General features: G+C 42.7%; 1 protein-coding gene across 3 annotated transcripts in view; it reads right to left on the bottom strand.

Moving 5' to 3' along the window:
• Window positions 1-5,058: 5,058 nt before the first annotated feature.
• The window catches only part of LOC135497776 (speckle-type POZ protein-like), an 87,425-nt gene continuing 77,051 nt past the window's right edge, over window positions 5,059-15,432 (bottom strand). For all 3 annotated transcript variants that reach the window (XM_064787665.1, XM_064787666.1, XM_064787664.1), the window contains 7 exons: window positions 13,113-13,234; window positions 10,012-10,163; window positions 9,627-9,754; window positions 8,799-8,976; window positions 8,202-8,380; window positions 7,880-8,022; window positions 5,059-7,054 (listed from right to left, as the gene is read on the bottom strand). In XM_064787665.1, coding sequence (XP_064643735.1) covers window positions 6,910-7,054; window positions 7,880-8,022; window positions 8,202-8,380; window positions 8,799-8,976; window positions 9,627-9,754; window positions 10,012-10,163; window positions 13,113-13,234 — 1,047 coding nt within the window. In that variant the 3' untranslated portion in view covers window positions 5,059-6,909. The remainder of the gene's footprint in view (window positions 7,055-7,879; window positions 8,023-8,201; window positions 8,381-8,798; window positions 8,977-9,626; window positions 9,755-10,011; window positions 10,164-13,112; window positions 13,235-15,432) is intronic.

The raw sequence follows: 15,432 nt of genomic DNA, 5'->3' as shown, positions 1-15,432 counted from the left end.
ACTACCAGTGTCTGAATTTTTTTAATTTCGGCACTGTGACGAGTTTGGCCCAAATGCCTCCTCGTTGAGCTGGTTATCGGAGTTTCGCCCCAGTGCCGAAATCAGCGCCTCTAGTGTCAAGATTGTGCCTTAAAACGAAAGAACTACGCCATCGCCATCATCAGGGCGAGGTAGGAACTGAAAAGACCACACCATAAAGCTGTTCAGACTCCAGGAAGTTTTTTTTTTGGGGGGGGGGGGGTTCGGATGTTGGAAAAGGGGGTAATTTTTCAACCAAAAAAAAAAAAATGGGCACTGTGACGAGTTTGCCCCAAATCCCTCCTCGTTGAGCTGGTTATCGGAGTTTCGCCCCAGTGCCGAAATCAGCGCCTCTAGTGTCAAGATTGTGACTTAAAACGAAAGAACTACGCCATCGCCATCATCAGGGCGAGGTAGGAACTGAAAAGACCACACCATAAAGCTGTTCAGACTCCAGGAAGTTTTTTTTTTTTTGGGGGGGGTTCGGATGTTGGAAAAGGGGGTAATTTTTCAACCAAAAAATAAAATATAGTAAAGGAGTGTAGCTAACATAACTCTATTGATTCAAGAAGACCTTGTCTTGGAGAAGTTACTGCAAAAGACCTTATGCAGCCATCTCTCAAACTTTTTTTCTTGGGGTCTTGAAGGGGGGGGGGTGAAACACCGGCGCTGACAAAAAAAACAAAGACATCTTGCGGAGCAACAACTGAATGTTTATTTATTTACATCACCGCAAAAGATACAAATATACATATTCAGGGCCGCTGTTGTTGTGACCTTGACCTAACACAGCACAAAAACAAAATCTGTTAGTTACCATGGCAACACTTCAACACAATCCATAGAGATCATGCCGTGAAACAGAATCCTCTGGATCACACCAGCCGTTAAATAAAGTCAGTATCCATCTCCCTATACCTGCAGATCTGCTCTTGAGCAGCAGTATCCATCTCCCTATACCTGCAGATCTGCTCTTGAGCAGCAGTATCCATCTCCCTATACCTGCAGATCTGCTCTTGAGCAGCAGTATCCATCTCCCTATACCTGCAGATCTGCTCTTGAGCAGCAGTATCCATCTCCCTATACCTGCAGATCTGCTCTTGAGCAGCAGTATCCATCTCCCTATACCTGCAGATCTGCTCTTGAGCAGCACCTGATCAGACAATCTATTGTAAACCCCACTGACTTGATCCCAGAGCACCAAGCATTGCTCACATCCCAGAGCACCAAGCATTGCTCACATAATCAAGCTGTGTCTTATTTTATATGGGAAGTGGAGAGAACCACATAATTCTATGTAAGTTCTATGCTAAAGCGTGGTGCTGTAAAGAAAGTATGGGGAGATATGCTACTTGAATACTGCCTCTCATATACTGCTGTTTGTTCAACACTGAAAAGACCCACGAATAACACGAATCAATCAATATATCCTAATGAATTCACCCCCTAGACTTTATTGCCAGCTGCAAAAAGAAACAGATGCAGCAAAAGTAATTGACATTGTAGTAATGATGCAATTTTATATGGCATGACTTCATAAGTTACGACCATGACACCACTTACCACTGAGGTAACTATGCAGATAAGAAGTGCAGGACAACACCTCCCTTGAGAAGCATAACTTGTGCTAAAATAGGATCCTCAAATTCAATATTTCCTTGAAAAAAGATATTTTCATGTCTGATCCTCTATAGGCCTATACCGTTTGTCAAAAATTTGAAATTTGAAACTGAATTTGAAAATTTCCAATTGTGTTGTTACATCCTGAATATAGATTTTCAACACAGCCGTTGTGTAGTCAGTTATACACATACTATAAATACCGACTTTCAGTAAAGATGGAGGCATAGTTACTGCACTACGGCATTGTGTATAATTGCATTTCTATTTTCCTGCACAACCAGTCATTACGAACGGCGTACCCCTTTAATACGGCTTATCAACCTCTGACAGCAGTCATCAAAACGACAATTAAAATACAGTAGAATCTCTCTATTAAGGACACCCTCGGGACTGACAAGTGCTGTTCTTAATAGAGAGGTCAAAGTGAATGTAAACAACCAATTTTGGACCAAACATAGTGTCCTTAATAGAGAGGGTGTCCTTAATAGAGAGGTGTCCGCTAAGGGAGGTTCAACTGTACTTGAAACACAAATGCTCATCAACTGGCTTAATGATATCAAAAAGCGATGAACCTCAATGTAACTTGTTTCACAATAACAGGATCTTGTTTGTAATTTAAAAACAACTCAAAACACTTTTGACTGTTTGAATATATCACTGGCAACAAAGAAAAAAACAATCACCACTCGAAAAACTACATTTGACATTCAAAAAGTTTTGAAAAAGACTCTTAGAATTGACACCTTACTTGACTAATATTCAATACAGGGGGAAAATTACATCTTCTAACAATACTTCAGCATAATTTACAATGCGCAAAAAGGAACCAAGAGTTCTATTGGGAGACAACCTTGAGCAGGGCACTTACCCACATGCCACAACCAATGCTCTGTTCACAGGCACTGCGTGTGATCATAACAATAGTTATACAGTTAAACTGTTAGCTGAAGTCAATTGCCTGTGGAAATTGAGCGTCAAATCACAAATAGTGCCTCTAAACGCTTATGTGAGTATGGGCCTTAAATGTACTTTTATTCAAAATGCCCAGTCAGTCCATAACTTTGTTGACACATGCCAAGCTTAAACAAAAGATTTTTACTGACTGTGGGATACGAGTATTTTGCCCGGCACGGTGAAACTTGGCACGTGTATAATTCTTATATTACCCAACACAACAACATTATTGTAACGTGTCTTATACTTAACACTCAAATGGAAAATAAATTCAAGTTTTTTAACTCAATGTTGCCCTTTTGGTCAATTTTGCTGAACAATACAAAATACACACGTCACATCTCAAACTAATTTGCACATAAATTCATAATGTTATGCACCACCAGGTGGTCTGGAGGAGTGAAGGGGCGAGGCAGACGGAGTGAAGGGGCGAGGCAGACGGAGTGAAGGGGCGAGGCAAACGGGGAGTGAAGGGGCGAGGCAGATGGGGTAAGGAGTGAAGGGGCGAGGCAGACGGGGAGTGAAGGGGCGAGGCAGACGGGGAGTGAAGGGGCGAGGCAAACGGGGTTAGCAACTTTCTGGTTTTAAATCAAGTGTTGACCTATCTGGAGAACACTCCCAAAAAGGAAAAGTAAGTAAGTAAGTAAGTGCCTAGTAGCGGGTTGACAACAGGTCTTAACCTATTCCAGTGGTGACATTATTGTGGGCGGGGAATTCAACAACACAAGATTCTATTGCATTAACATTTCGTTGCCAATACGTAATTATACAACTTGGTCTCATTCACTTTGATAAGACATTTATATTACAATTTATAGTGATGATATTTTGTTCAAAAATTGCTGAATTTAGTTTTCGTGGTGATTGACACATTTTTGAAACTAGTCGGCCTAAATCTTGAAAACTGGCTCCAACTTTGAACCCATCACACCAGACTAACAGCCTATTTTCCCAAAAAACACAATCACATCCCTTATGCCATAGCAGCCCTAATTTCTTTTAACAGAGGTGGACATCATCCCTCTGGGAATACATTTTGGTTTGAAAATCAATAAAATCACCACTAATGACACCCTGGGGCAAGCAGCACAAATCTCAGACACATCAACTTGAACAGAATCATAAGGGGAATTCCACCTGGGAGAGGCAAATCCCACACTGGACTGGGCAAAAGTATATGATAGATGTTTTGTCAATTTATCAGTGTTTCAAACCTGTGATAGGAGAACACCCTCAAAAAGTAAAGGTTTAAGTAAGTAAGTAAGTGCTTGATAAACATCATCATTACAGACTTGAGTGATTCTAGACCTATCAATAAATTGGGGCAGAAACTCTGACAAAAATAATACTTATTGCATCTTCATCTTCCTAAAATAATCATTTTTCGATAATGTTATATCATATTCCAAGAGTATTGTTACATTTGTAATTTTTGATGGAACCAATATTGGCAATAATTATTTTTTGCGCATGAAACTTAATAGCAACACGGATCAGGACAGGCTAATAGCATGCAGCTAGTGTACACATCCGGTTAACACTGGGAGCTGTATTAATGGTTACAAATGGCCCTTTAGATTCATAGTTGAGTCATTCAGAATCTCGGAGGTCTGGGGTACTGACCCCCCCTCCATACCTTTTCCATGATACCTGATAGGGGAGAGTTTGTGTCTGAATCAGCTAATCGGGTCAAATCACTGTTGGGAAGAAGCTAGACAGTCACCACAGAAACATCTCAACTCAAATGATAACAATCTTAATCCCAAATTCAAACAAGCAGTCGCTCAGCTTGTTTTGAAAAGAGGCTGCGCAATCTCAGACACTTGTCTTGTGTGTCAAGAGGCCTTATACAAGCTCAGACCCTTGTGTGTCAAGATACCTTCAACAAGCTCAGGCCCTTGTGTGACAAGAGGCCTTCAACAAGCTCAGACCCTTGTGTGACAAGAGGCCTTCAACAAGCTCAGACCCTTGTGTGACAAGAGGCCTTCAACAAGCTCAGACCCTTATGTGACAAGAGGCCTTCAACAAGCTCAGACCCTTGTGTGTCAAGATGCCTTCAACAAGCTCAGACCCTTGTGTGTCAAGATGCCTTCAACAAGCTCAGACCCTTGTGTGACAAGAGGCCTTCAACAAGCTCAGACCCTTGTGTGACAAGAGGCCTTCAACAAGCTCAGACCCTTATGTGACAAGAGGCCTTCAACAAGCTCAGACCCTTGTGTGACAAGAGGCCTTCAACAAGCTCAGACCCTTGTGTGACAAGAGGCCTTCAACAAGCTCAGACCCTTGTGTGACAAGAGGCCTTCAACAAGCTCAGACCCTTGTGTGACAAGAGGCCTTCAACAAGCTCAGACCCTTGTGTGACAAGAGGCCTTCAACAAGCTCAGACCCTTGTGTGACAAGAGGCCTTCAACAAGCTCAAACCCTTGTGTGACAAGAGGCCTTCAACAAGCTCAGACCCTTGTGTGACAAGAGGCCTTCAACAAGCTCAGACCCTTGTGTGACAAGAGGCCTTCAACAAGCTCAGACCCTTGTGTGACAAGAGGCCTTCAACAAGCTCAGACCCTTATGTGACAAGAGGCCTTCAACAAGCTCAGACCCTTGTGTGACAAGAGGCCTTCAACAAGCTCAGACCCTTGTGTGACAAGAGGCCTTCAACAAGCTCAGACCCTTGTGTGACAAGAGGCCTTCAACAAGCTCAGACCCTTGTGTGACAAGAGGCCTTCAACAAGCTCAGACCCTTGTGTGACAAGAGGCCTTCAACAAGCTCAGACCCTTGTGTGACAAGAGGCCTTCAACAAGCTCTTTCAAGAATACAAATTTGTATATCCGACGAATCAAAAACGTCCTAACAGTTTGCTGAAATTACCACACAACCATTTTTAAGAGGTCATTTTGATGAATGTCAAAAAGTGTAACAAAAACAGGGAGGTAAACAGAAGAAATATGAAACAAGGCAAATACGTTAAACAAAACTGAACAGAAGTGATGTACGCATTATCAACACAAACTTCATCATACAACACCAAGGTCAAGGAATTATTTTGAGAGTTTTAAAATTATGTGCCACACTTATTTCAAATACCATGCGTCTTCTAGAATCATGACAAATCGCCAAGTTCTGATCTCATTCTACAAATAAAGCTTGATAAATACACATATGAACTTGTTCACTGAAGAATTTTAAACTAATAACCCTCATTGTCCCTTTAAGCATCTCAAAACGATATGGTTTCTGGAAGCCAATTCAGAAATTCATCTGATGCATTTCAATCATTTCTCAAAACAATAATTCATATTTTCAGCACTTGTAATTGTATGTACAGTTTTCTCCTTCTCATTCAGTGTTCACTCTGCACTTGGAGGTGATTTCTCCACCGAGTATTCCTCCTCCAAGGCAGAATGTTCAGTAGAACCTCTTTATTAAGGACACCCTCGGGGTGGACAAGGACTGTCCCAAATAGAGAGTTGTCCTGATTAATGAGGTCAAACTGAATAGAAACAAGCAATTTGGACCAAACTTAGTGTCCTTTATAGAGAGGTTGTCCCAAATAGAGAGGTGTCCACTAAGGGAGGTTCCCCTGTATTCATATGTGTGTATGCAATTACTGCGGACTCGGCCAGGAGCCATCGTTACTTGTGATGGCTCCTGGCCGAGTCATTCCTACCCTCATTAACGATGGCAGCTTGGCCCGTGACTGGGCCTTTGCAGAATAATCCTTCTCTTCAAATGGCCGTCTACCATTCAATAACAAACTAACAGCTCACAATAACTTAAAGAATCGTTGCCACAATGATGTTCTGCAGTTTGATTGGGGCGTAATCCCACAATGCATCTGATCAGAGTCACGGATAATGGATAATCGTAAAATGTACGAATATATAACAAATAAACATGTACTCCCACAGAACAAGAACGTACACATTGTTTTATGATACAGAAGTTCACCACAGATGGCAGCACTGTCTGCTCCTTGATTTGACCGTGCAGTTTCCACTGTTTTGAAGTTTGCGTTCCCATTGAATGTTTGACCGAGGTATAACGATGCATCTCTGACTAGAATAAACCAATCAAGTCATTTTACAACATTTTCGACCAAGATGTCAACTTTGGCTTTCTGCGACTTGGGTCGCAACCAGAAGCTCCGTGCACACAAGTGATTTACTGTTCATATTTTTAGGCCTCCAACAGAAGATCAAGGATTAAAAATTGGTCGAAACTGCTGCAAAATGTCGCAATGCTTAATGCTCAGAATGCACCGTTGTTTATCCTTCCACGGGAGAGTCAGAGAGTAAGTAGTCCGTACACCTTTTTTGTTATGACGTTTTCATGCGTTTGCGCGGTGGTCCGAGCGGCGGACTTTGCTGACTTGCAAGCGCACGAAATGCATCGGCCACAAGGTGGGGATGGCTGCTGACCATCGTCTTCCAGCCTTGAGTCTCCATCACGTCCGTTGCATGACTGGAAGAGAAATTGACAAAGTTACATTTGTTACCGACCAATTAGACAACTATAAGATGATGCAATAGTTCATTTTATTCTTTTTGGTGTTCACTCCACAACTGGAGGAGTAACTCCACATGACCTTCCTCCTCCAATCACGTTTATTAGCCATAACATGCTTGTAATATCCTCAAGGCCATTCGTCAGGGCGGCCCACCCTACCTTCCTTGCCAGATTACCACCCTACCTTGGATCAGCCACCCTACCTTGGATCAGCCACCCTACCTTGGATCAGCCACCCTACCTTGGATCAGCCACCCTACCTTGGATCAGCCACCCTACCTTGGATCAGCCACCCTACCTTGGATCAGCCACCCTACCTTGGATCAGCCACCCTACCTTGGATCAGCCACCCTACCTTGGATCAGCCACCCTACCTTGGATCAGCCACCCTACCTTGGATCAGCCACCCTACCTTGGAGCAGCCACCCTACCTTGGATCAGCCACCCTACCTTGGATCAGCCACCCTACCTTGGATCAGCCACCCTACCTTGGATCAGCCACCCTACCTTGGATCAGCCACCCTACCTTGGAGCAGCCACCCTACCTTGGAGCAGCCACCCTACCTTGGATCAGCCACCCTACCTTGGATCAGCCACCCTACCTTGGATCAGCCACCCTACCTTTGAGCAGCCACCCTACCTTGCTCTAGAATTTTTTGTTAATGGTTTCCACAGAGCCCACCAACCTTTTTGCTGCCCACCCTTCCTTGTGTTGCACACTGGCACAACCTCTTGAATATCAAGGCACCACCCTAACTTGAGGAAACCCTGAATGCTTACCTATTAATGAAATCTATTGCATGAGTTTTTAATTGTTCAGCACTGTGTAAATCAGCCAACACCAGGATTTCGGAGACGTTTTCTATCAACAGGCCCGAGCACAATGCCTCCTCACACATCACTTTCAACCGCTCCAACGCATACTGAAATAAACAACACAGTTGGTCGTAAAAATCAGTGACATACAGTCTCAGGTGGATGCACAAGTTCATCGGTGACAGCCTTTTCAGGACAATATTTTCGGCAAATCCCCCAGTGGGGGCCTTTTCTGTTAATCATTTCCATCAGCCTGACCTCAATCAAGAAACAACCGTTAACCCACCTTATCTGCGGCAGCAAGGAGATCATCGGCCATCTTCTCAAGATTTGGTGCTTTCCCCGTGTAAATAAACCGTATCATCTCCCGCATCACCTCGTGATCGACGTCTGTGATCTCGACCCGGTTCTGTTTCCGTTCCTCCATCTCATGCTCGAACATGGCGTTAAATACTGGAGAACGTGCTGAAACGACCAGATGAGAACTGGATGAGAGAATGTCAGAAAGTGCACGCAATTACCAACTCATTATTTCTATTCACAGATCTTCCTCTCCCTGTTTTTGAACAGCAGGGCCATGGATGTCAGGCTCTGGCTGAGGCCTTCCTCAGTTCCCATAACTGTGCATCAATTTGATCCTACTTTTGGCCTTTTCTTTTCTCGGCTCCCAACAGAGCACAGTCTTGGAGGATGTAGTGTGCACAGGCATGAGAGTGCAGAGAGACTGAATAGCCTGAAGTTCCCTTATACCACGTCCGACTGGAATACCAGATTCTGGCCAAGAAGCCTGAAGACTTTCTGAATTCTTAACACAAGGCAAGTCCAGAGTCCGCGAAACTTCTTATCCTAAAGTGCCTAGTTGGCATCAAGCTGCTATACTCACCCGCTAATATAGCTTTATGCGCTAAGAACTCTCGCCCGCTCACCAGGAGAATGACATCACTAAAGGCAGATCTTTCAAACAGGTTGCCCAGGTCTTCACTTAACCGACACTCAGGCACTTTCACCGGTGAACAGTTGGACTGTCCTGACATGTTCACTGTGTCACCTACTACACTCACCTGGAACAAGCAACGCAACGTTTAACACCAACTTCGTACGAACATACAATGGCCTTACCCCTGAGTCAGTATCAACACTATTGATACATCATCATGTCATATGCAAGTTTCTAAATGGAACCCTATTACAGGCCATATTGTCCGCATGTTCACCAGGCCATATCTCGCTAACTGATCTGCATCAGACTTATAAACAGGATATGAGAAGGTTCACTTTCACCGCCCAAGAAAATGTCAAGTAGACCAAAATGTTGGTTGTGTGTAATCCCCTTTGATATTATTGATCATCTGCTCCATGCGAATGTGGGGCTGGAGACCAGACTCAAGCTCACGTGCTTCAGACCTGCTCCCTAATGGAGAACAGAGAGAGGAAGACTGGCCAAAGGACACCACCATGACCACAAAGCTAGAGGGCCTAGGGGTGGAACTCTCTAGGACAGCCGACTTCGTAACGGAAAACAAACAGATCTTTTCAATGTGTATACACAGCAGTGGATCAGGGGTGATCGATTGGTGACTGATAGTTTCTGGTATAGCTATCGTTTGTGATAACATGAGAAAATGGAAGTCTGTATGCGAGAGAATGTCCTTTCAACAAACTCTTTTCTCAAACGCTTCGCAGCTCTACCAGGCAAAAACACCAAACTTACCTCACAAAATATTGTTAACTTATCATCTGGCAACAAGCCGTTTGGCTCATCCATTAAGAAGTCTCGCCGTATAAATTTTTTAAATCCCCAATCCTTCCCCTGAACGAACCGATACGCTCGCTGACTTTCTGAAAAAGAAATACGAAGTGAAAACCTTAATGAACCTGGTATCAGTGTCCGCTAACAGGGGCCATCAGTGGCATAGTGGATCAGGCGCATGGCTCATCATGAGCAGGTTGTGGGCTCAACTCAAGGATTACTGGTATTGTCTAGTGTCCTCGAGCAAGACACTTAACCCAACAATTTGTTGTTCAAATGAGACGTATACCCAGGTTTCTTAGTGACCACAATCTCCAGTATCAAAACGTTCAATCTTAAATCTTACCCATAGCTTTAGTTTCTTCACGTTTTGCATTAAGTATAGAGAATTTGAACTTCGCTCGGACCTCACTTTTGTTACAGGAGACCAGGAGTAGATAGAGTGAGAGGTAGTCTTTGCTCTCCTCGTCCAGGCCCTTAGGGTTAACTCGCAGGCACCTGGAAAGAAAACGTGTAGATGGCAGATGGTTGGAGGGGGGAGGAGAGGGGGTCAGATAGGGAAGGGTCTAACAGGGTCTAAATCAAGATGTGAGCACCACCAGTTACTACCACAGGGTTTCTGCCAGTGGGGGGGAGGGGGAGGGGGGTACAAATACCCACCTTTTCAGGGTTTCATACAGAGGGAGGAGGGGGGAGGAGGGGACAGAAGCAGATTTAATCATTTTCAGGTGCAAATAAAGCTTTAGGATAAGAGGGGTCTTTTTTTTTCGAAAATTTTTCTTTTTCTTTCTATTCTGCCTAAAAAAATAAAACATTTTTTGAGAATTTTTTTTTTCTCGAGTTTTTTTGTGCCCCATGAAAACATCCTGGATGAAACCATTATCAATATTGATCATGCGTCAAACTCATACGCAATCTTTAGTCACAACATCTATCCTCAGACTGCAACCATTATCAATATTGATCATGCGTCAAACTCATAGGCAATCTTTAGTCACAACATCTATCCTCAGACTGCAACCATTATCAATATTGATCATGCGTCAAACTCATAGGCAATCTTTAGTCACAACATCTATCCTCAGACTGCAACCATTATCAATATTGATCATGCGTCAAACTCATAGGCAATCTTTAGTCACAACATCTATCCTCAGACTGCAACCATTATCAATATTGATCATGCGTCAAACTCATACGCAATCTTTAGTTACAACATCTATCCTCAGACTGACAAAGTTCTTCGATGAGAACAAAACCTCTGGAAATAATTATGCCTTTTTTTCATATTTGCAGTAATTAACCAAGTGCAAATTTTATTAGAAAAAAAGGTCTTCATAATCAATAAATCATGCCAAGTCGATACAATATAGCAAGTAATACAAATATCTATGATACATGTATCAGCTGGCAATTTGCCTGAATACTTAATGACATCCAATCTCGTGAACTTCATGCGCACATTCTGTGAAATCCCCATATTATTTCAGGAAAACAGGTCATCCAGTCACCGTCTGAAAAACTGCTTCCTTCATGAAATGAATGGGATTTCTTTTTACACTGGAATTCCCATTTTTTAATGACGACAAAAAATCCAAGATGTTGAATATCTTTTGAGATGTAAATTTTTTTTCTGCAGAGATTGGGTTTTTCTCATAACATGCATAATGTGTGGACGTCCCAAATTTGGGGGAGCCGGATATACATTGATCCCTCTTTCACAGAAACACCATCCTGAGATTCAGGTTCTTATCTCGATACGCCTCCGTCATCGAGCGGCAGAGTGAAAACCACTGGGACCAGGATGAAGAAACACAGGCGATGGGCGAATATTCATTCAGTGATACTGTCGGCAATTCGGCAAAAATATTGGGGGGGGGGGGAGGGGGTTATTCATTTGAGGTTGGACTTTGGTAGTGAAATAGATTTTTCATATTCCATCCAATTGTAGAAGAAAACAATGATCTCAAACCATTTCTTCAGCACTAAGTTGAACTCTCCCCCTCTCCAGATTGAAATGAGTCAATCCATATTATCATATCTATTATGTATTTAGGTTCCTCATTATGCATAGAAGGGGTGACAGCCACAACTTCCGGTTGACCTGATCATGATAATAATGTGTGAAGTAAAAACAGTCTTCCCCATTATGATTTCTTTTTATAAGTATAATTGACAATCAGACTGGATGAAAACACTGCTACCACCCCTGGCGATATATACTATATTCCCCCAAGCAATCCCGCATTCAACAATACAACACCTTTGCCTCAAATGTGTCTGACATCGAATTTAGCCAGGAGGCATTTTCTCCCACACAACAATTCAATTAGATGATAAGTTGCGTGGGAGGGCCATGGTAAAGTACCGAACTTCCATCATTCATAGCCGCTATCTAGCATTCATGGCACAGAACTGTGGACCCATGATACTTGTAGCACATTGAACAAAACTTTTTGATGATTCCACTATTGAATTTACACCTTGCATGAAATAAATCAACTAAGCCACCTCATTCCTTTGATGATGTCTGCCCTGCATTGACGATAACCCAGGGTGAAACACTATCAGAATGCACAGATCCAGGGGGAACCTTTGACATGGTTGATGTGCGTGCCCCTCCCAAATTTAGAGTCAAAAACCTTAGACGAGTTTGAAACTGACCATAAGTTTAGCCATAAGATTTTCGACTTTGTTTGCTTCAATGGCAAGCTGGGAGCTGTCCTGACTTGAATCTGGACGGAAGATGTTCACCAAATTCTAATCTTGCCAGCAGAGGCCTCAGGAGAGAAGCATGATTAATTTGACAGGGTCGGGGCTCCTGATTAAAATATGATGGCATCTGCCCAATCATGCGGTGTCAAATCTGATACCAACGCACTCTTGAACTTCTTACAATTTGTACGCCACACGGAAAGTAAAAGAAACATCGTCACCACCTTTACAGCCAGAGATCACCCCCTTCTTCAGACCTCCCCCGCTGCAAAATCATCAGACTCGAAGATCCAAGTGTAACACTAACAGCACAAAGTCTTTTCTTTTCAAAGTCAAAAACCATCCGAAATCTACTGAAAGCCAATCCCCCTCCTCAAATAATTATTTGTTCAAAAAAAATCAAGAATTGTCGTGGACTTTCCTCCCCCAAAGTCAAAACAGCACTTCAGTTCCTCATACAAATTCATCAAGAAGATGGTGACTTTCTTGGCAGAAATAACAGGCTGGAAGAGGGAGTTTGGCCCAAATAGATCTTCAGCAACCTATTTCCTACAGAAGTCTCCTTGATATGACTGCTGCACATGGACAATGACCCAGGTTGAATCACAATCAGAATGATCGGATCCCACGTAGGGTTGGTTTCATGGAAAGCTATGTGGCTTGGCTGTGAGCGTGAAGGTGTTGTTAGAACTTTCTCTTTGAAAGGAGAGTCATTTCAATTCCACGACTTACCATTTTAATTTGTCGTTTGCCCCCGCCGAGAATGTGGAACTCTTGAGCACCTCGCCCATTTCTTCTCGGCAGAAACTGAAGTTGTTGATCGTCCACATGTACGAGAATTTCACCACTTTGACCTGAAAAGACACAAACACAACAATCAATATAACGCCGTGCAAACAAGGGATTTTTGTAGCAGCAACCAGGGACGGAGCCACGACAACATGACTGATGGCAAGGACAGCACTTGTCAGTCCCGAGGGTGTCCTTAATAGAGAGGTTCTACTTTAATTTGATGTTCATGACAATATCAATGTTAATCAGACGCCATTGTAATTTGTATGACAGCGTGTCATGTCACACGTTAATGCACATGGCCCCATGATGTGCAGGCCACTACATACATGACATAGCACGTCATGCCCCACTTCAGATTCAAATGACAACACTTTTTAGTTTTGACCAATCACATCAAAGCAAGCTCGACTATATTCAGTCTTAGTACCCACTGTCAGCACAAGATGGGCCCGGCCAAAAAAGACTGCTGCACCAAAAGGGTTAGTAATCCGTATGGCATTTCAATTAGTTCATGCTGAAAATATTAGAATGTCTAAGGATTGTCATCTCTGGCCTCGTCCTATAGAAAACTTTAGGACAGTCGACAGAAGCAAAACAACAGGGTCTCCCTGTACTGAAACACACGAGCTCAACTGTCACATTGTAACTAATGGGAGCATGCTGACACAGACCTCAACTGTCACATTGTAACTAATGGGAGCATGCTGACACAGACCTCAACGAGCCCAACTGTCACATTGTAACTAATGGGAGCATGCTGACACAGACCTCAACTGTCACATTGTAACTAATGGGAGCATGCTGACACAGACCTCAACGAGCCCAACTGTCACATTGTAACTAATGGGAGCATGCTGACACAGACCTCAACTGTCACATTGTAACTAATGGGAGCATGCTGACACAGACCTCAACGAGTCCACCTCGACACGGATATAACACATCACAATAATCAGGTCAAGTTGTCCCCAAACACTGGCAATGCCTCATCATATTTCATCGTATGATTTATTCGCCAAATATCTCCAACATGCAACTTTTAAAATGAACTGTAGTGTTAGTGTTAGACATGTTGAGCAGGGAAGATTGCGGTTTAAGAATTATTGAAAGGTAAGATATTTTTCATTTTCAAAGGGGTATGCAGCATAGTCAGATGCAAGTCAACCATAAGATTTATAACCTGCTATGTATGAACATCAACGAGGATATTTTTTTTGATGGACGGTTGTCAATCTGCATTGAGATGGGAATGATGGGCCCGTGGCTGAGAGCATTTATTTACACAATTTAATGTCAACACAAAAACTAATTCTTGCAATTTTTTTTCAATCTTGACACACAATTATAGGGTATTTTAGGGGTCCCGGCCGGTTGGGTTACACCATTGTCCAAACAAAGGACTTTTTAACAGTATTTTATCATAATGTCCTTCTTTAAGGACAGTGCTGATGATTTTGTATCCATGACCATTTTGCATGAGCAAGAATGAGCTTGAACATTGTAGCTAATAGCGTAACCAGACTAGTCTGGTTACTTGTATGATAAAACTGTGTCCTGCCAGCGCTAATTCATGTTATTCAAGGCAAGGCATACATTTTTGTATCCCACTTCGTTAAAAAATCAGTAAATATGTTTATTGATTCCCACCAACCATCTGCCATTTTCTTTGTTGAGTTTAGCAAGTCTAAATTAAAAATCACCTGTCTAGGTGCATATAGGTCAGCAAGGGAAGCTCGCACCCAGAATGAACTAATGCACTGCAATATTATTAATGGCCATACTATTTAGCTATCCATGTATTATATATGTGCAGTAGAATCTCCCTCTCTATTATAGTTTCGTTCCAAAATTGGTTATTTCTATCCAGACCTCTCTAATCAGGACTACTCTCTATTGAGGACAGCATTTGTCAGGAGTGAGCAGCTTTTTTACTTCAGTATATTTGTTCTTCTGTTTTATTCTCGCCCAAAAAGTCAGGGAATCTGAACTTTTTTTTAAATCTGGAATTATGCTGAGTCAGAGTGATGCCATTTTCCATTGGCTCCAAAGAAGTCCTTTAAACTAACAATCACCCTCCATTGCCTTTGGACTCCCACATTACATGTATTTTGTTATCTTTTCCCGCTCCTCAATTTCAAACCAGCAGTTCTCTGTGACAATGAATCCACTTATTGGACAATAATCGCATTACCTCCCTATTAAGGACACCTTTCTACTACAGACACCCATGCCTAGTCCCAAAGATGTGCGCCACAGA

The sequence above is a fragment of the Lineus longissimus genome, chromosome 13 (genome assembly GCF_910592395.1).
Source record: "Lineus longissimus chromosome 13, tnLinLong1.2, whole genome shotgun sequence".
NCBI classification, from domain to species: domain Eukaryota; kingdom Metazoa; phylum Nemertea; class Pilidiophora; order Heteronemertea; family Lineidae; genus Lineus; species Lineus longissimus.
This window is presented reverse-complemented; position numbering and strand designations above follow the sequence as displayed.